General features: G+C 40.4%; 1 protein-coding gene and 1 long non-coding RNA gene across 2 annotated transcripts in view; one reads left to right on the top strand and one right to left on the bottom strand.

Annotated features, from left to right (window-relative positions):
• Nucleotides 1-6,919, bottom strand: part of LOC143904356 (uncharacterized) — a 57,178-nt gene extending 50,259 nt beyond the window's left edge. The window contains exon 1 of the long non-coding RNA XR_013258895.1: nt 6,102-6,919. This is a non-coding gene — a long non-coding RNA (uncharacterized LOC143904356). The remainder of the gene's footprint in view (nt 1-6,101) is intronic.
• On the top strand, nt 2,057-11,470 carry LOC143904355 (uncharacterized). Its single transcript, XM_077418976.1, has 6 exons — nt 2,057-2,698; nt 3,046-3,170; nt 3,723-3,947; nt 8,346-8,481; nt 8,806-8,935; nt 9,357-11,470. Exons 1-6 carry the CDS (start codon nt 2,426-2,428, stop codon nt 9,440-9,442), a joined length of 975 nt encoding a protein of 324 aa, XP_077275102.1. The 5' UTR covers nt 2,057-2,425; the 3' UTR covers nt 9,443-11,470.
• Nucleotides 11,471-23,012: the final 11,542 nt, after the last annotated feature.

Raw genomic sequence — 23,012 nt, forward strand, 5'->3', positions numbered from 1 at the left:
TCCTTCATTTATTATTAAACAGAAAAAAATAGATATATATATATATATATAGAATTCTATATTTTTTGAAATATTTAACTGTTTAAATTAAAATGGGACACCCTGTATACACAAAATTTGTTAAATTTTATTTGTGATTTTTTTGATACATTTTAACAATTTATTTCTTATATTTTCTAAATACACAATTTAAAAAGATGTTATTTTTAATTTTAATCAACGACGAGTGCGAAAAAATGAAAAACGTTTCCAGCTTTTAAACATTTAAACGAAATAAAGCGTAGCGCGAGAAATAAAAAAAAACTTATCAAAGACTTGTGTGTTTAAGTAATTGAGGCTCGTTGCGGAAATATATATTTTTCGTCGAATCGCAAGCCGAAGGGAACGCGCAGTTTAAGGGATTAAACGTTCGTAGAGCACGTAATCGCATTTTTGACTTTCGTTCCTTCGATTGCGATTTTATTGCGTGTCTGGGAAGAGTACGCCTCGTCGCCGAGATAACAAGATTCGCGTGCGATTCGCTCGTCGCGCGCTTTTTACACGAAAAAGAAAGAAGCGGGCACGAAAAAAAAGAGAGAGAAAAAAAGGGCACGTAAGGGCAGATGCGCGCGGTTTTATTCCATAAAAGGCGAACTCACACGGAACGAAACCGGTTCGGCGCGGGGCTAATTGTTAATTAAGACGCGGATTGCCGTGCGGATTGACAATTTGCAATTGTAAAATCCGTTCCTCGCGCGTAATCTCGTTCGCGTATCGCCCGAGCGAATCTCGCCCGCACACACGTTTCCAATCGCATCGAAATTGTTTCGCAAGTACCGTTTCCACGCGCGGAAAAACGAATTTCGAAGAAAAGTTTCGGCCGAAGTGCGGCCGGATTGACAGTCACGGGTCCGCGAGGTGGTTTTCGCAAAACTTCGTGAAACGTTCAAGTACGAGCGGTAAAAAAAGTCCACGTTAAAATTCGTCTATTACCCGATTAAAAATCAATAAAAATATATGTATATCACACGCGCGCAAATAAGTAAATTGTAATAATTTATTTTATTAAAAGCGACTTAAGTGCGATAGTTGCTATAAATTTTCTAGCTTGTGTTCACTCTCGCCCCCGACTTATTTCTCTTCATTATAATACCAAATCCGTGCTTACAACCCTTTTTGCACGGTCGGAAAGCAACAGTTGGATAAAAGTATTGTTTCAAGCAGACATGTATTTTTCTAAATAAATATTTTTCCAAAGCGGGTATATATTCTTCTCACGTATTTCTTCCACGACAAGGGAAGATTCTGCGTCGTTCGGGCAGGTTGCGAAGTATAAGGAATAATGTGAAGTAGGTCAATCGTATTTTAAGTCTGCGAAGTCTGTACACTTCGATGAGCGGGGCCGGCTGCAACCCGAGATAACAGGCGTCGCGCCCACGTTCCCCCATATGAAACGGAAAAGCGGAAAATTTTTACCTCATAATTCCCTTGGCTTTAACCTTATTTCTTTCTTTATTTCTTACTTTTCGTATAAATATTGTGCGCGCTCATGTGGCGCACGATAGCGAAATATTAATTAATCGGCAAAATCGACTCTCTGATGTTCTTTATAAATTCAATCTCTCTCTTGGTCCTTTTTTCTTTTATTTTCATTATAATTCAAATTATCTTTAAATTGTTTTTAATCCATCGTTTTTTATCTTCTCCTAAATTATTATACATTTTTTTTCGTGAAATTAAGCAAGAGTAACAAGTATTCATTTCACAAACTATCTACATTTTTTCAGTATTAAGAAATCACGCGTCCAGAAATCTCCGAAAAAAAGTTTCGAAGTTTCCGCGAGAGGAAAATCGAATGAAAGGGACAAAGAGAGAGAGAGAGAAGTGGGTTAAGCACTCGCGAAACAATCCACTTCCTATTGCACCAAACCGATTCGATCGAAACCAATCGGCGACTCGATTGACACTGATCGATGGGCACTGATTTTCGTTTCACACCCCCGTGAACTCGTTGCTGTTGCCACCCCCATACGAGGGTGAATGTGAGAGGGGAGCTTGGCTCGCTGGAGCAGCAGGTAAGGACCGCGTCCCAGTTTTACGTTAGCCATCACAACTACTGGTGCCGTTCGAATACATAATAAGTAATCGTTGCGTAAAAATAAAAAAAAGATTTCGTTTTATAATAAATCTTGCGTGATATACCGTGACATTTATCTCGATTTAAACCCATTTTCTGAAGCAACAGAATTACAAACTGTAATTCACGTGTTCCAAATTATTAATTACAAATTAGTCAGATTTTATATGATTATAAAATTATAATTAATCAGACATATATCAATTCGTTAAGTTAATTTAAAATTAAGATTCAAAAATTTTCGTGAAAAAGAGAGATACAGATCATTAATTCATCGTCACTTCTGTTGAAATACGGAGTCGTTTCGTCATGACAAATACGACAAGTGATAACGCGGTCAGCGCGGACTCTTCGAAAAAATCCACGGACGTCGCGCGAAAGGAACTGAGCGCGATATTGGGAAAAATAGACGACCTGAAACTTCCAGTTAAGGCCTGGCTGCTTCTTCGCGCCCGTTCGCGACTGAGACCGACGAAACTGATAAAAGTCCGCGCGAGGCACCTGTGGCTCTTCTTGCTGATCGCCACGTGGATCGCGGTACAACTTGCGAGGACTCATGTGCTAACGTATCAATACAGCAAGGTGAGACAAATTCTACGTTGTTCGACAATTTACGTTTCTACATCTCGATGCGATGCATATCTTCCTCGACGCAGATTTCGTATATTAATCCCTCGATTAAACGTCACAAAGCACGGATCGCAGACTGTTTTTACTTATCCAGATAAATTTGTGATACTTAAGACGGCAAAAAGACGAAACTCAGATTTGGTCGGTCAAAATCGCGAGACTAAGAATAAAAGATCCAATCCAAAACAAAGAATCAATTTTTATCAGACATTAATTGCGAATTAATGTTACGGGGATCTTTGTTACGAGAGAGTTATAGACCTGAGTGAATCTCAGATAACTGTGAGTCGTTGTTTCAGTGCTGGATAACGACGCCCTCATTTATGCTAAAACTTTTCCGACCGCCGGAAGACTGTTCGATCTGCCAGGATGTTCAACAGGTTGACAAACTCTCCGCCGTCGATCCAACGATCTTTGAACAACGGTATATTAAAACGCATCCCGCATATTTTGTTAACTCAGTAATTTATGCGCGATATTCTCAGAATTTTCAGAATATCACTCCGTAACGACATACAAAAAGTTTTTTTAGTCTCAATTAATTTACTTATACGACATAAAGGTCATTGTTAAAATATTTCGAATTGTGCCTCAATTATCGCTTATAAAAATCTAATATAATTATTAACTTTGTTAATTTATTTACTTGAACAATAATGAAATATATTAAGTCAATCCCGATTTTAGATATAATTTATAAAAAAGTATTTGCTTATCTTTTATTAACTAACTTGTTTACTTAACGCTGTTAACAATGAGCTTTCTTGAAGATTAATGCACCGCATCATTATTTAAAAGAAAAGAACTTATATAATCTTTCTAAGAATTAATTTGTCATAATCATAACCTGCTGAAAAATTTCATCTGTTTATAATTTTATTATTTATTTACGACACACCTAGCAATAATATCTCTGTGCGTGCGATTAATAATTCGGTATATATCTCTCCACGATTGTACTTTGCTTGTAATCCAGCTACGCGTATTCAGGGAAACCAGTGGTGATAAGCGACGCAATGGCAAACTGGACGGCACCTAAAGTGTTCTCCTTCTCGTTTTTCAAAACGCTCTACGACGGGGCGGAAGCGAGTTGCCAGTTTTTCCCGTACAAGACGGAATTTCGGAGTCTACAGGACGTCTTCGACATGAGCGCCGATCGAGCCATGATGGAAAAGGGCACGACGCCCTGGTACGTCGGATGGTAAGTAACTCGGACTCGCATTCGATCCTTGAATGCGTAAGGGGGGACGGAGGGAGTCGTTGAACAATCTCTTTTTCGTGGTATGCCCGATATATGCTGCGTATATTTCCGATCATTAAATCTTTTATCCTTTCTGGATAATTTTTAGAGAAACCTCGATAACTGCGTTTCATATTCAGTTCGAAATGATCGAAATTATTCTATTGCTAATCGAGATTATGAATCCGTGAGATAATTTATGAGCTCGTTAGATTTTCAATTCCATGCAAAGACGAAGATTAATGAGATAAGTGATAATATGATTTTCCAACGTAACAAAATCGATATATTAATGCAATTTTCTCGAAACTTGAATGATAAAAAATAATTAAAAACGTGAAAAGTATTACGAGAGGAATTCCAGTAACAAATTTTTCAAATTGGTAGTGAATTAATAACGAATTTTTTATGAGCTCCTTACGGCTCTGATATATAAACGAATGTTCGTTATTTTTAAGCAATTTTATAATAATTATTAATTTCATTATCGGAAAACCATCGCGCTCGCAATGACGTTAAAATAATCGCGAGCGAGGTAAATCAGTCGCGCAAATGTAAAATATGAATTCGCTCACCGCCGTTGCCGCATTCCTCCACGGCGCGTCCTGGTAAGCATAATTATCGAAATTATAGAATATCAATTTAAAATTGCCGTGCGCAGACGGCGAATAAATGACATTTTACTCGGGCAATTCGTAATTGTCATTTTTCCGTTGTTCCATTCACCGAGGGGGGGGGGGAAGGACGAATGCGAGACGATTGCCAAAGCGAGTGCCAATTATTATTGCGCAACGGGCGCATCGAATCATCGCGCCGCGCGAGGGCGAAATTAAACAAACAACTCATGTAGTCTGTAATAAATGAATCTCTACTCGCCGATCGCGACCGGTGCGAATGCCATTTTTTTTTCGAACGAACACGTACTTAATTAACGACACGCTCTAAACAATCGCGTAGGACCTCGCTCGACCTCTCGCGCGGTAGCGCGACAAATTTCGGCGAATTTAATTAACGCAAGTTTAATAAAGGTATGATAAAATGTGTAAAAATTCACGGCTAATTAACGCGACGTGACACTGTCCGTTTATTCTTTACGGCGGTGAATTTTTAATTAGGTGCAGCCTAGGGCCCCGATATTGCGCAGGGATGCTAAAATTCGTCAACTCTATTACGTACAATGTGATGATCGCCCGGCCGATACTTTTTCTCGGTATTATCGAGATACACACACATGCTCGTTTTACACGATATTTAACGACTAAAGATTAATTTAGATAATCCATAATTTGCGTCGGATATCAGGACTCTATTTACCGGGTATTTTAAAATATTCATTTAATATCTATATATTTTACACACAACGGATGTATCTTCTGACGCTTGAAATATTTTTCGTATTACACGCGGTACGTAGAAATTATAAATAAATAAATTTAAATTTCAGGATAAATAAAATTTTATCCTGAAACCTGACACAAATTATATAGCTCGTCTGGTTTTAACGTCGTAATTCAAATACGACGAGACGAGAGGGATTTTTAACATGCAAATGATAGCGTTAATTATAGCATTAATTTTGCAGTTTTAATCAAGAGATCAACTACGACTAATGATCGTGGCGAATGTAGAAATCGCTGGCCAATTATTGCCGAGGGTATTAACTAACTCGCCCGAAGGTGATCGATCCGTGGAAATTTCATTGCACGAGCGATGTACGGTCGCACGGAGTTCACTTGACGAAACAGTCACAATATGTAATATCCGCGACGATACTTTCTTTCGAATTAAACGTGTCAACGATCGAAATAATCACTCACGACGACGTTAAGTCCATTTTAGAATTCTAACTTGAAATCGTAAAATGATAATATACGCTAATTCTTCAAATACTTTAATATTAAAATTATGAATATACAATAGATCGAAAAGTTGTCCGACAAACGCAAATGAAAAATTTTATCAGACCAATGCCTAATTACAACTTTCAATACATGTTTGCTTTCGCAATACATGCGACACTTATTTCCATAAGAAATGTAATTCGAACACGATATATTCTTACGTAGAACGAAACTCTTATTCACTACATCGTTGTGATGTATGTACTATACTTACGTGCGGGAGCGGATTTCCCATTATAGGCGAATTGGAACCTTGGAATCTCGCAGGAAGCCGCCAAATCATTGCATAATACATTTATCGCGCTCGCGACGCACCTTGTCCGAATAAATTCCGCAAGAAATCGATGACCGAAGTAATTATATATATGCATGAGATACATCCCGCATGACGTCAGACATACACGATTAGCGCGGGCTAACGGCAAGATTCAAACGAGCAGCAAGATTACCCGACTTCACACCGATGCGATGCTATACCGTTCAGGCGTAACCTCTCTTCGGAAGAATTCTCGCTGGACATTATTATGCTTACGCGATCGCTCGACGGTCAGTCGTTCGATCGGCCGGAAGATCCGCCGAGAAAATCCCGCGTTCCAGTAAACGGATCGATCGACCGGGAGGGGGTACTGGAATCTGAACGATTCCGAAACGGGCGGCGCGAGCGTCGGAGCTAAACGCGACGTTCGCGGACAATATACATACATATCTATTGACGGAGCCATCGATCGCGACGATATATGGTAATTGACGCGCACGCACGCAATTAACTGGCCGATCACTAAATTCCCAATTCGCGCGTTCGACACGATTTCGACGCGCGAAGGAGAGAGAGAGAGAGAGAGAGAGAGAGAGAGAGAGAGAGGCATACACGCGCTTCTTCTTCTTCTTCTTTATTTTTATTGGCTCCTGCCTCTTTTCAGAGAGCAATATGGCCAGATTAGTCCACTGATTGTGTAGGTTATTGCTTGAGAGGTCAGAGGGGTGCTACTAGTTTGCTGGTATTGCCACTTGATATGTCGGTCGTAAGTAGAAAGGTAGCGTAGGGGGGAGGGGATAAGGGCAGGGGGGATGAGAGGCCTGGCTCCGTTGTGTGCGCGCGGGAGCGCGCGAATTACAAATTGATACTGGAGACATACACGCGCGACCCGCGCGCCGACGCGTTCCGATTCCGAGCTCCGACTACTCTGAAGCTATAGGCGCGGAGAGGGGCATAAGCGCGACTCGAGCGAGCGAATCAAAGCAAAACACGGGCGCGCGCCTTACATTCCGGGAATCGGTAAAACTGTGGGAACGCGCGTGAGAACAATATTTTTGAATATAATGAATAATTTTGAAAAAAACGCGTGTCATCGGTGTTCATCGCACATTTGATTTTCCCGCGTTATTAATATTTTAGAGAGATTTGCTACGCTAAATAAACCGTCGGCTTTTTGTCCATCCTTAATTGTTGTAATCGAAAGAAGTGGAAAGCGGATTATTTCGCTAATCGGCGATTTTATCTGTATTATTAGCTTATCTCCGCTTTACTCCATATCGATTGATATATTATTAAATTTATTCGCTTCTTCTTTTTCTCTCCCCTTAATTGTTATAAATAGATAAAGCGAAAAGCGCATTTCGCTAATGATAATTCTCGCGATATTATTCCTTCGGCGTTCGGTGTACGCTGCTCGATTAATATAATATTGGACGAAGAAGAAAATAATTACAAAATAATTAGATAATTAGATATACTCTTCTCATTTCTATTTCTCTTAATTCTCTCGGTTCTCATACATGGCGAAAGTTGAAAGTGTTTTATTAATGACAATATTTTCTCGGTATCATTATCTTATGTCCAGAGTCTCCCGCATCGATTAATGTAATATATTAGGTGATGGAAAAATGATTTCAAAATAAACAGCATTTAGAGAACTGCGCTTAAGCGACGTGCGGTGAGAGTCGTCGCAATTCGTAATGAGTACTTGATGTTTTCATTTTTCATTTTTTATTTAGATATTTTCCGAAAATTTTTTTTTCTAGTTTCCTTAAAAGATAAAGATAGAAAAAAAAATAGAAAAAGATATTGCATTAAAATTGCTTCGAGTTATGTGTATATTTTTTATGCAAAGAAAGAAAGCGTAAAAGATGAGCTCTAGGTTCTGAGAAACTCTACGCCGTATCTTGTCGCGAGTTAAAAGTATACTTACCTGCGAGTATTTTCACGGCTTCCGATGTTCCCTCAAATTACCAACGTTCGCGTACGATTTCGCAAATAGGATTATAAAGAAAATCACATCATTTCCAGTATCATGCCGATCGAAAGGTTATCCATAGAAAATTTCGATGAGACCGATTGATTTTCTGTTTCCGAAAACTCAATGAAACTGTCAGAAAGGAAAAAATAATATTTATTGTAATTTTCTCTAATTTTATTCTTCTATTTTATAACGCTATCTCGTTGTTTCCTTCCTCTCAGGAGCAATTGCGACGAGAAAATCGGCATGATATTAAGGCAGCATTACCAGAAACCATATTTTCTTCCCGCCACTGCCGAAAGCACGAAAACGGATTGGATTTTCATGGGAAGCAATGGCTATGGCGCACCGATGCATGTAGGTTTTATAGAAAATTATATGAAGCTTATTTTATTACATAACAATCATATAACGACATTTTTAAACGAAGAACAATGTCTGTCAAAATTGTTTATTGACATGCACAACATACTTTGATAGAGAATTATTAATTATTTTGTATTATGTTTCTTAAATAAATATATATACATATAAATATTATTCTTAACTGTATATTTGTATTGATATGTAGATATATATATATATATATTTAATATTTAAATGTGCGCACACACGTATGTGTGTTAAGTGTACAGACGACTGTCATTAATCGTATATTTCAAGAATATGAAATTTTTCAAGGTGGACGATGTGGACTACCCGTCCTGGCAGGCGCAGATAAAAGGTGAAAAATTGTGGCTTTTAGATCCGCCGCGGGAGTGTTACTACACATGCAAGAGGCTGGAAGTGATTGTGCATACCGGAGAGATAAGTGAGAACCATTCGATATATGCCAATAAATAATGATCGAATTAATTGCAAAATTAATTGCTTTCCCCGCGTTTAGCGCTAAATGTGGCGCTCTGATCGACAGTTGCATTCAATGTTGTTCCAAATTGAGAATTGCTCGGTCACGCATTTAACGCTGAAATGCGGGATACGCCTCGGGATACGCGGATACTCCATTTATGTCCTTGGATCGGGGGTAAAAGATTAATTTCGCTTAACAATACTTTAAATCAAATTATTGATTTAATTTTTTCTCGAAAATATAAATAAGGAAACTTTAGAAGAAGTATTTGAGATAATTGCGACCGCGCTAATAAATTCAATTTTGTCACACGCTATACTGCGTTTTCAATTTCTTTCCATCATTCTGATTAATGCTGATATATTGTGATTTTCAATTACAGTCGTCTTGGATACGAATCGATGGTACCACCAAACGAAAATCATCTCCGACGATATGAGCATTACTATCGGGGCTGAATATGATTGAAGCGAGTAAAGTTCAAAAGCTAATTTAATTATATATGACAGATTATTATTTGTTATGTGACAATAAGATCAATTGACAAAGAATTTATTATAAGAATAAGTTCCTATGTGCAAATGTGCAGAATAATAAAATGTTATAATAAATGTTATAATAAATATAAAATATGTATACATGTATTTTTGGAGAGGTAAAGTCATAATGGTGTAAGTCAAATTTTTTTAAATTTTTTTCTCGGGTGCATAGATGCAATCTATACAATACATAAATTGCATTTATGCACACGAAAAAATATTTTTAAAAATTTGACTTACACCACTGTGATTTTTACCCCTCCATTTATTCATGAATTTTGTCATTCGTGAATATTTCGCAATATTATAATGTGCTAACATTGATTAATTCATTCTGTCTCCATATTCTAATTCATCATTCAATCTGTGGAATATTTAAAATAAAATAAATAAATCCTCGTATAGTATATAAATGTATATGGATGAAAATATGAAATAATAAAATGAAATATATTAAGAAAGACGTGGAAAGAAGCATTATCAATATTTCATCATTATTATTAAAATACTTCATAACTAGAAAAAAAGCTTGACAATTTTACATATATTCCGAGATTAATTATATTATTTTACGAGGCTACATACATTTGACAGGTCTTAAAACTAGGTCAAAATTGATGAATTTTTATTGTAGGTAAAATATTCGTTAATTTCGACAAATTTTAGGTCTGTCAAACATATGTAACCCCTTAAATTCATTAGATTAATAAAATATTTAAGTTTTTTATAATAAATCAAATTACTTGAGAAAACATTTTCATTTTCGTAAAGTATATTTTAGAATATTTTGGATGTATGTACTATTACTTGGTTGATAGAAGAAAACTGTAGAAAATCTATTTCTACAGTTATGCTTTTAAAGTTAAATGAGTTTTCATTTAAATTTGCTCTATCGTCTTATATTATTATATTTCATTATTTATACTTCCTATTCAGCTCGAGCGAAGCAGAGAATTCGACTTGACCGAGGTAACCCTATGCTCGGTTAACCGCCGCTACGCTCGTTTCCCCGTGACGTATGTCCTGCGACGAACGTGGTCGCGTGCTAAGTTTTACGGTTCTTCGCGTACGTGTGTGCGTGTGTTAATCACGCGCTCGCACGAGGAAAGTAAAGAGGAAACGGCCCCCGCGCACGGCACGAGCCCCTCATGCAGATGGCGAGCAAGCCGGGAGTCACACCTGGCGGCAGGTGAGCCCTTACCGTGGGGGCTGCCTCCATTACGGGCGGGGAGGGAGGGAGAGATTCGAAGGGAATTCCCTGCCGCTTGACTACCCTGTCGGTGCCCTAAACGTGACTCGGCCACTGTCGTCTCATATATGCGATCATATGTTGGCCACTGCCTGGCGTTGTTAAAAGGAAAGAAAGAAAGAAAGATAGAGTAAGAAAGAGAGAGAGAGAGAGGGGGGGGATGGCGAAAAAGAAAGGGAGAAAAAGATGACGAAGAAACTGATCAACTGTTTCTTCGTCAGACCGAGAACTTACAGGACTGCACGGAAGAGAGAGATAAAATCCTACTGGAAGTTTCCACACACATACATACATACACACACACAGAGAGACAAAGTTTGTATAGTCTTTCTTTGGTCTGAATGGCAAAATATATATACATTTTAAAACAGTAAAAAAAGCCAATAATAGTTAACAAAAAAACGCGAGTATATTTAATTTTATAATAATGTTGATTTAAATGTAATAAAAAATATATTAAGTTGTTTTCTTTTATTATGTATTGAATGTTATTCTATTATATTGTAACTTATTAACTTACACAATAGTGTAAAAAATGATACACATTGTATTAACGGCATTGTATATTAAATGGCATGGTATTAAATGGCAAGGTATTAAATGGCATGGATTTTTCCCTAATTGATAGTATATAAACGGTCGAGTTTCACTCATTATTATTACTGTATTTAATCTTCTTAATTATAATCAATCCATATTAATTAATAAATATTAAATATCTATATATTAATTTATACTGATTAATATAAAAATAATATATATTTAATTTTCATAAATTGGCTAAGGAAATGCTATTCGAATGCTATGTACTTTTAGGAATGAGTATTATTAAAGATAGTACAAGATTAAATAAAATTAGAATATAGATGAGCGTGAAAAATTAATATAAATTTAACTAGACGATTTTATTAATAATAATAATTGACTATTATCGTTAATATAAAGTCACTGATAAATTCTATCAGATTATAACATTTCTCCCTGGGACATAGATCATATTCGCACACAAGGAAGATTTATTATATTTAATTACATGACTTAAGTTACGCTTTTCTCTAATAAAATTAGCAATGAGAAAAAATAATAATATATACAAATCAAAGAGTCCTCCTTAATCATCTTAGAATATATCTCTATCTATATAATGTATATAATAAATAGAATATATATCTATAGCTCGTTTGAATTTAGTTATACAAATTAATATAACTATTATATAATTAAATAAAATTATATAAAATAATATAATACTACATTTATATATATATGACACCATTGCTATACATGTATATATCGAACGATAAAGACAGATTTACATAATTATTTATAAGATATACTATTTTTTTCATATAATCTATTTTATAAAATAAATAAGACACAAATAAATTTTTGAAGAAATAAACTAAAGGATAACAAGTCAGGTAAAATTTTCTTTAATCACTCAAAACGTATAATCTCTCTCAGAGAAGTTGTCATTCTTTTTTCTTTCATCCCGATGAAACTGTTTATATTTACGTATCTTTCGAAAGTGATTATTAAAGACTCTGAAAATTACAGAGAGAGGTAGAGTGGGGGAGGCGGGAGGGAGGGAAAGGAGAGACTTTGACGTCTCTCTGATGTATCAACGCCCATGTATTACATGTATATACACGCTGCTCCAGTTACGCCAATGAGTACGCCTGTATGTCGTTTGTGTTAATTACGCGGAATAGCATATCTCCACTTTCATGTTCTGATCTGACGTCTATGATCTATAAATGTTTGTAGCAAATCGCTAATAAGTAATATCGACCAAAGAGGGAGATTTTCGCGAAACTCAAGTACAGATAACATGAAAATTATTCGATTACACAAGACGACGCAAATCTCCCAGTCGAATCTCTCGGATATACTTTTATAATTTATTCAGCATTTCTATATTTTATTCATCCCTATAATATTTCTCCCTCGGCGAAATTGTTATAATTATATTATCGAATTACCGTAATGACTTTTCTTTAAACGTAGCGAGATGTAATATGAGAAACATTATACATATTTCAATATTTCTATAATCAGGCATATATACCGTCGATTTATTTTGCACAACGTGAAACTCTAGAGACTTCATTTTTTTCTTTCTATTTAGTTATCACAGCTTCACGTGATACGCCGAGCTTTTTATTTTAATAAAATAGGGCGGGATATTTAATTATACTTTGTTGCGCTACTTTTGTTGTTCGCAATCATCGTCTCCATCGTCCAGCCGAGTAGTCTGTAGAGTCCCATAATGCGAGCGTAATACTATGCGCGGAGCGAGTGATGAAATAATTATAGATATCGATTTCCATAAAGAAAGTGTACGGCTCGGCGACGACGGGGGAAAACGCGAGGACGCATCATCTCTCTGCGTTTCCACGCGTTTGGCGGATTAAAAGAAGAAAAAAGGAAGAAACGAGCTACGATCGTCAAGCGGGACGTTATTCGTTTTATTGCGGCGTCGCGTTGCGCGAAATTCGCGTTAAAATCATGGGGGAACGCGGGGGACAGCCGGGCGCACGAATCGTCGCGTATTATCGCGATATATCGAGAGTCCGCGGGCTCTCTTTCGATTTAATTGCATTCCGCGGGAACGGCGAAAAGCCGATACATCGGGACCTCGTTAATTCGCAAAAATCATTCGGCCCCACGGAGATCTTTTTGCGCCCGGATCGAATTTTACGCAATCGCCCGGTCGCCCGGATCGGCAAGAGTTTTTGTACTCAAAGTCGAACGTTCGAGGATTCGCAAAAATTCTGAGCGGCGATCCTTCTCTCGATTCTCGAATGTGAATCCAAAACGTTGATTCGTATTTAAACTTCGCGACGTATAAATTTTTAACGTATTACATCTTAATCCGTCGATTTTACGTCGATTTATTTTTGTTTTTCGTACGATCGAAGAATATGCAATGGAGTTCTTTCACGGAACGCGCGATTTATTTCAGGTATTTCAGGGAAATTGCGAGAATATCGCGCAAAATGGAAAAGTGGGTCGCCAACATTAAAAGGAGCACGCTATTATTTATGAACAGAGATTTCGCGATGGAGGCGGCTATATTTAGCCCTAAGCGAATTTACACCTTTACAACGAGGTTTCGCCCGTTTGATGATGTCTCCATTCGTAAGCGGGCGCCCCCTTTTGTACGTTGCGTCGCGGACGCGCGGTGCTTCTTTGGACATTAAACAGATATAAGCACAGTAGAGGTAACTGTGCGCGATAACGAGAAGAAGTTTTTCGCCGAATCGACCCGTTCGAGAGCGGCACCGCCGCCGGCGCGCGAGTTCCGCCGTGAAAGATCGAAAACTGGATTTAAATCCCCCATTGGCGAGTGTCTCGCGGTTAACAACAACGGTCAACGATTGCGCGGGGAAAGTCGATGTCGTCGTCGAAGCCCCACGTAAACGCCGCCGCGTCCGCCTGTGCCCATCGATCTCACGCGCGTGAATTCGTGCGACACCGTGCGCCTGCGTGCCACATACACACATACACGCATACGCGCGTCCGCACGCACACACGTGCACGCACACGCGGCAAAGGGCGTGAACGTGCAGGGGGTTGGTCGCGCGTGCACGTGTGCGGGCGCGTTATACACAGGTCGGGCACATACATATCGGTCGCCGCTATCGATTATTTTACCCATGTAGAACTCGCCCCCTTATCCCCTCCTGCCTCTTCTGGTCTCCGCGCCCCGTGCGAGCGCCCCACTCGCGGCGTCGCGACGCCTCGTATAGAGCGCGATATCGACGTTACATCGCAGTTCTCACCCCCCCTATACCCCTCTGCTCGTCCTCAGCGACGAGTCCCCCCACTCCGCGGCGTCGAGAAACTACCCCTCCAGGACCGTAAAATTCTGGCATTAACGAGCCCTATTATTTTCCTGACGCCGTATAAGATGTTACAGGGTAGAAGTGGAAAATCCGCATTTCAAAAAGTTGTAAAAAAAAAATGTGAAAATTTTTAAATATAAAAACAGATTAATCCTGTATTTGCAGAATCGCGAATAGGCCAGTCATATTAGACTAATTTAGGGGGGTAACCTTCCAATCACTCTTTTCAGGTTGCATAACTACCATGAATCGCTTTGATTTAAGGTGCTGTAAGTGGGATTAATTTTGCTTCGCATAATTAATGCGCATTAAAAAGTTATTAACAATATTATCAACAAAAAACGCGATTTTGTTTATTTTTTTTCAAATATCTTGAAAACTAAGCAAGATAGAGTAACTAACTATACGTACCTTTTTTGTAGAACGTAAAATTATCTACAATAATGATCTGAACAACATTTATCGTCAAGTCAGTCGTATAGCTTGCACGCGCCGTCAAAGTCCGAGACTCGGATCTCGAAAACCCTCGATTTTATCGGTTTTTGATGTTGCGTCGGTGATTTTTTTCAGTCATTTAAAATAGAATTAAAAATTCCCAAAAAATCACACATCATCTGAGAACTACAAAGAATACTTTTCATGGTGTAACCGGTTTTTTAGACCCTTTTTCTTTAGTTTGTAGCTATGTAAGTAAAAAATTTTGATTTTTTTGGACTACTCTTAGTTTTCCGCTGTTTTCATGCCTTAGAATTTATTTGAGACAAATTTTATCGTATGCATCTTGTTGTGGACGAAATTTGCAACAAAAAAGAACCCTTGTATTTTTTTCGTACGACAAACGCTGATTTTTTTATTGACGCGCAAAGTTATCCAATATTGCGTACAGGTCGATCGGATAACGCTTGTTTTACACTAAAATAATTATTTTTTATTAAAATTTACGTAATTTTTTGCATTTTTATTGAAGCATATTGCAAAGCCATTTTCAACACATTCTCTCATGCATGTTTACTTATTTATTAACAAATTGTTTATTTAAAAATTATTATAAACAATTAGAAAAATATGTTATATTCGTTGTACTCGTCGTCTTATTTCAACTCAAAAAATGTTTTTAAAAAATTTATTCATGTTATTTATAACATTTTTTATTCAAACATACAGTGCATCTTTTGACTATTTTTCGCATCATCTCTGAGCCAATGGTGCGTTTTTTGTGGTTTTCCCAGTAGGCCTAATCCACAAGCATTGAATATATGTCCTTTCTATGTGATAATTATTTTGACATTCCTTGGATACTAAAATTATCCAACACGCAGATGTTGATGAATATTAACATTTGCCTCAAGATCGTCAAAAAATCGTACGTTTTTCAGTAAATTTGGGGGGTTTTTTTTTAAGGAAAAACGCACCATTGACTTTACCTCAGAGGTGGTGTGGAAAATAGTCAAAAAATGCACTGTCTGTATGTTTGAATAAAAAAAATGTTGTAAATAATATAAATAAATTTTTAAAAAACATTTTTCGAGTTGATATTAGACGACGAGTACGATTATAATATGTTTTTTTAATTGTTTATAATAATTTTTAAATAAACAATTTGTTAATAAATAAGTAAACATGAGAGAATGTGTTGAAAACGGCTTTGCAATATGGTTCAATAATAATGCAACAAATTACGTAAATTTTAATAAAAAATAATTATTTTAGTGTAAAATAAGCGTTATCCGACCTATGCGCAATATTGGATAACTTTGCGCGTCAATAAAAAAATCAGCGTTTGTCGTACGAAAAAAATACAAGGGTCCTTTTTTGTTGCAAATTTCGTCCACAACAAGATGCATACGATAAAATTCATCTCAAATAAATTCTAAGGTCTGAAAACAGCGAAAAACTAAGAGTAGTCCAAAAAATCATAATTTTTTGCTTACATAGCTACAAACTAAAGAAAAAAGGTCTAAAAAATCGGTTACACCCTGAAAAGTATTCTTTGTAGTTCTCAGATAATGTGTGATTTTTTGGGAATTTTTAATTCCATTTTAAATGACTGAAAAAAATCACCGACGCAACATCAAAAAAACGATGAAATCGAGGGTTTTCGAGATCCGAGTCTCGGACTTTAACGGCGCGTGCAAGCTAATAACGACTGACTTGACGATAAATGTTGTTCAGATCATTATTGTAGATAATTTTACGCTCTACAAAAAAGGTACGTATAGTAAGTTACCCTATCTTGCTTAGTTTTCAAGATATTTAAGAAAAAAAAATCGCGTTTTTTGTTGATAATATTGTTAATAACATTTTAATGCGCATTTATTATGCAAAGCAAAATTAATCCCACTTACAGCACCTTAAATCAAAGCGATTCATGGTGGTTGCAACCTGAAAAGAGTAATTGAAAGGTTCGATGTCTAATATGACTGGCCTAGAAGCACGGGCGTAATTTATGAGCGCCGCGGCATACGTTGGTAATGTATATATACTTTGATGTAAGCAACGTCGGTTTGTGTAATGCTGCAGAAATAACCCACCATTCCGGATTCATTAGCGTGTGCGTCGGGAAATTAAATGAAGAAAAAAATGCAAAACAAATTTTAAAATAAATAAATAGCGCGTGTATACGTGCGTGCGTGCATGCGTGCGTGTGTGAAATTTGCTCGGGAATATTATTCGATATGAATATTACGCGTATCCCCCTTTGAATATTTATTTTCCCGCGCCGGGCATAATCCGCGGCGCGCTTTAATCACGCGGCGAATTTATCCGCTCGCGCTTTAATCCGCCGTTTCTTTCCGCTCGACTCCGGCCGCCGGATACAACTGTAACGCCGATATCGATTTCACTTTGTCGCGAATACATCGCGGACGGACGAATTTCGTCCTGGGAAAATATTCCCGAGGACTCTCCGCCGCGCCGTGTTACGTTACGTTACGTTACGTTTCCACGTTCCCGCTATCGCCGCTCATCGGCCTTATCTAAATCTCGAAATCGAGATAACCGCAATACGCGCACCCGGCCCTCGACGCGTTCTACATCGAAATTTTATCAGGTCGCGAAGGCGCCGCGGCGAATACTCGATCGGCCGATCGATTCCTTACCTCGCGGCGATATATGTATACGGCCTTCCGCCGCCGTTGATCGCGCTCGTCATTTTTCTCAATCTGGCGACGTCGATCATTAATAATCTAGCTAATATTATACTTTATCGGCTATCAAGATTCGACTGGCGATATCTTAAAAGTGATACATTGGAGAACGCGCGGTGCCGCGATATGTGTATGCACATTTTGTATACCATATTTTTCAGCATTTTTGTAAATATTAATATTTAAACGCCTGAAACTTATTAAATCTTTGATTGCGCGGATCAGGAAAAATCGCAGCTTTTCACGGTAACTATCGATTAATTCCGCGAATCAGAAACGAAACCGAAACCCCTTCCGATTCATCTTGGAAATTCCGCGCGGCGGAACCTGGAGTCCCGACAAAGTTTGCGACCTTTCCGGAGAATGCTGTACGTATAGAATTGGAAACCGGCAGGCAAGGGGGGCGGAGGGGGGGAAGGAGGGAGTTGGTAGATGAGTGGACGGGTGAGTCACTTGTATTGTAATTGCTGATGAATTGAATTGTAAATGGCCGCCTCGTAGAGCCGGCAGCGCATCGCCGCCGCGGCGTGCCGCACCGTGGTTGCATCCGACGCGCTCCCGCGATCGAACGGACGGACAGACATAAGTCTCCTTGTATTCCGAAGCTCTATACTCCTTGGCAACTACTTAGCAAACAGTCCGAGGCACACAACAACGGAGCGTCCGCGGCTCTCTCTCCGCATGGCTGTGTAATTCTAGCGCCGCACCTAACATCGCGATGACTTATACACACAGTCCCGGATTTCTCAGATTTCCTTTTAATAAGATGTATGGATTCGCACACTGTTTATATCTGTCGTTTATCATACTCTTTATGCCCCTTTCGGACGTCGATTTTCGCTTGAGAAAAAATATTCGCGCGCACATGACGTAATTTTTAAAAAACTCTGTAGTCTTAGTGACATGTTTAGTTGAGGGGCATGAATTATGTATAAAAAGTTATAAGATAAAATAAAATGAAATAAAATAATACTGTATAATTTTTACCTTACTAATTATTATTACGCCTATTTAAAGCAGCCGATTGAGATCAAGCGTTTTGAAAATTACAAAAACAATTGTTTAGAAGCTGATTATTCTAAAAACGTATTGTTCATTGACAAGTACAAGTTGTACAAAATGTATTTCTTTCTTCCCCGCTTCTTGTAATAAAATATGCTATAAAAATATGAAAACTTTTAAAATATTTAATTCAATTTAAGTGAAAAATTATGCTTTCGTTCATGCGCGCAATCCCCAAAGTGTTGCGAATCTTTCTTGTAGGTATATATTTTAACTTATTCTTTTAAGCTTATCTTATATATTTTAACGATCCATGTAGGTTTTCATCTTGTACGAGAAAATCTTAGAGTATATAGGTATTTTTGAAGAAAGAAGATTATTAAATGCAAGACTCTTCTCTTTACTAAAGAGATTTATTTACTTTTTTATATTGTTTCCATATATATTATAATTAAAATCATGTAAGATTGTGTTGGCACGAGCATTGCTTTTTCAATTTTAAAAAATATTTGATATTTCACGTTCATAATTATAATTATAAATTTTGCTTTTGTTTCGGACGGATCGTAAACACAATAACAGTAACAAAATACAATAAAAAAAATTAACACCTAACTTTCGCAAAAACCTGTTTGTTTGTGCCTGATATAATATATTACGTATTATATATCTAAATATATATGTGTGTAAATAGTATTATTTTTATCTATATTATTATACATAAACGAACATATCTTTATCTAAATAGTTTATTTTTATTCTTTCCGATGGAATGTTTTGTTGTGGTGTTGCTTATCATTGTTGTTAAGATACAAAACGCTCTTGAGCACTTCAGAATATTTAATCGTATAAAGTTAAGACTGTAAGTAGTGTAAGTACAACGCGCTCGTCAAACTATAAAGCTTTGTATATTGAAATATCACACTGTTATACAGAAATGATTTCGTTTCCGTTTATTTGGCTTTCATTGAATTGAACATTAATGAATCCTGTATGCGCGCTTAATAATGAAAAATTCAATGTTTCCGTATATACCGTGTTATTCGATTATTCAAAATACACTGTTGTTCATTCGACTGTCCCATTAATTTCAAAAATTCTACTCCGTCTGTCTTGTCTTCTCTCTCTCTCTCTCTCTCTCTCTCTCTCTCTCTCGTGCGCGCGCGCGCGCGAACAGCTCAATAGAATTAAATAAATTTTTGAGAAGCCAATGCGCGCGCGCGCGCGCGCAGTTGCTGGTATAAAGATACTGCGGCGTGACAACCGCGGTGTGTCAGTCAATTCGACGGATCGATATCGACCTGACAATGCCGCCGATAGCAAACACAGCTCCGAGTAGAAGCGGAATCGATGATTGTTCCCCGTCGCTCGATAAATCAAACCTCGGGAGCATCGAACCCGGCTATCGATCCAAGCTGCCGCGAGGGAACGGAATAGAAGAAAAAAAAGCGGGCGCGCGAAGCCATATAGGAAGAGGTTCGTCTAATTGAGAAGCAACATTGTGCGTCGTTTGGGGTACCAGACGCGGTCGAGTGGTCCCTGGGCCACCCCTGACTCGTTCGTTCCCCCACGTCCCTCCCCGTGTTTCCCTTCTTCGCCCCTCATCCCCCGTTGCCGTCCCGTCCCTCTCCTCGACCCCTGCGTATCGAGTTCGTTACAGATCCCCGTGGCGAGATCTCCGCCCCTCTTCCTCCCCGTGGTGCTCTTGCAACCCCCTCGTGCGCCCCTCAACTCTGTCGTTCCCGTCTCGCCCCTCAAGAGAGAGAGAGAGAGAGAGAGAGAGAGAGAGAGAGAGAGAGAGAGAGAGAGAGAGAGAGAGAAAGAGCAAAAGGGAGAAAGAGAGAGAAAGGCACCCTCCTGCTGGAGGCTCTCGCGTAGCGTAGCATTCGCGATTTGCGCAACTCCGCACAACTCCGTGCGAGCGCGAGACGCGTTCGTTTTCTCTCCGTGTGTTCCAACAACACGACACTATTCGACCTCGTGCGCGCCCTTGCCGTAAAGAAACGCTCCTTCTCGCCACGCGCGGTTCCCGCGGACGGTCCGATATCCGAGGTCCGAGGGATCACCGCGGAGCACAAGAAGAGGAATAAGAAGAGCAGGAAGAAAAAAAGAGGGTTCGTTCCGCCGCCGAGGAAGTCGCGTCTTCTCGAGAGAAAATTTGCGTGCCGGGCAAACTGCGACGGAATTCGGGCGGACAAGGACGACGCCGACGACAGCGGGAGGCGCTGAGGGTGCGAAGAAGGAAAGGGAGAGAGAGAAAGAGAGATACATACACACACACATAGAGGAGAGAGAGCCTCGCGGTGCGCTTTGAAGCGTGCGCACGCGAGCGCGCGAGAGAGCCGGCGTCGGCGAGTCGCGGGATTACGAAGTCCAGGATCGGTCGCGCCCGAAGTACCCCCGTACCGCTCGGCCCCGAAGGGAGAGAAGTATCCGAAGGAATTGTCTTTCCTCTCTTCGCGCCACCCTTCGAGGTCAGGTGCGCCATCGAGCGCGCCGCGCGAAGCGTCGGGCCGCGACTTCGACTCCGGCAAAAGCCGATCGATCGAAAGCGCGCGGCCGAAGTGCTTGACAGTCGATTCGACGCCGTCGCGATCTCTCTCTCTCTCTCTCTCTCTCTCTCTCTGTCTCCAGCGGGAGGAGAGCGGGCGGCCATTGATCTCCGTATCGACGCCGGCCGCGACCAATCGTCGACGACCCCTCTTCTTCTCTGCCACCCTTGCCAGGCGCGCGCGCGCGCGCGTTTGTGTCTGTGTGTGTGTGTGTGTGTGTGTGTACATGTGTGTATACGCATGTGGGTGAATTCCGCCATCGGTGTCGCTCGATCGAGTTATCGTTCTCGCGGATCGTTCGTTCTGGCGGCCACGGGAGGAAGACGACATCTTGAAGAGCGAATCTCGGCGCGGCGGGCCGTCGTCATGGTGGACGACGCGGACCTTATCGGCGTATCGGCGTTTCGATCCTGAAGTTGGAGGTCGAGCGAGACCGGCAGCGCGTGATTTCGAAGGCGATTTACGCGCGCCCGCGCGCGCGCGCGCGTGGGATCGACGCCTCGCGAGGAGAGAGCGATTCTCGTATTGGATCAGTCCGAGATGTATCGATTCGGCGATCGACCGGCCAGATCGGCGTTTAAATAACCTGACCGACCGCGTCGACGATTTTCCGGCGGAGAAGAGGAGCAAAGTACGCAGTGCACTGCACACTCGAGAAACTTGGTGCGAAGGGCGAAGTAACTTTCCGCGGCGTCAACTATCACGTCGGCGGGTCGGCGACCTAGTTCGAGGAAAAAGGAAGTTGGAAACTAGAGTCGAGGCCGATTCTCGCAGGAGATCGCGAAAGAAGACTGTGAAGTGTCGCGGACATCTCCGCGGGGGGCCCTTGCGGAGTGTGTCAGATTTTTTGAAGGGACGGACGATTTTCTTCGAGTAACAATTCGTCGCGCCGTGCCCCGACTGTATACTCCGAAAAGACAGGCGACGTTTCGTTGCAGGGAGAAAACGGGTGACGATCGCGAATCGAATCGCGTCGAATTCGGAGCAGCCTTCTCATCAGCGGCTGGGTCGAGGTCGAGCGGGACGCGGTACGCGATGGCGGTGACGACGGGTGGACGCGGGTGACGCGAGTCGATGTTTATGCTCGAAGTATCGAGCCGCGCGCATCGAGCCACGTTGGTCACGAGGTATCGGAAAATCGATAGAAAGCTGACTGACGCCAGCGGCGGCGGCGTCGTAGTAGTTGAAGTCGCTGCTGGTGGCGGCGGTGGCGGTGGCGGTGGTGGTGGTGGTCCTCGTCGTCGTCGTCGTCGACGTCGTGACGGTGGTGGGCGGTGGGTGTTCGTGTCACCCACACACCCTTAGTGGCGCGCCGTTGATGGTGGTGGCTTAGCCGGCGAGAGTGTGACCGGCGAGGGGTCGCTTCTGTCACTTAACTGCTGCGTACGTACGAAGTTATCGTCGTCGCACCCTCGCAACTCGCAACCTCGTCGAGCCGCGAGCGAAAGAAAGACACCAAAGGACGATCGCGAAGGTCGATAGTCGTCGCGAATAGCTGTCTTCCGGCCGACTGTCCGGAAACTCGTAGTCGCGCGCGGATCGTCGCGAGGGGGATAAGAGACAGCGAGATTTTGCCCGGTAGTTTCCGGCACCGTCTTTCCGGGTCGCCTTCACGTGGACGCGGACCCTCGGCTCCGATCGTGGGGAGAAAAGGCGCGAACGGGACCACTGCGCAGGTACAACGGTAACGGCTCCTTGTTGA

This window comes from Temnothorax americanus, unplaced genomic scaffold, assembly GCF_048541705.1.
Source record: "Temnothorax americanus isolate GAGA-0224 unplaced genomic scaffold, ASM4854170v1 Scaffold50, whole genome shotgun sequence".
NCBI lineage: Eukaryota > Metazoa > Arthropoda > Insecta > Hymenoptera > Formicidae > Temnothorax > Temnothorax americanus.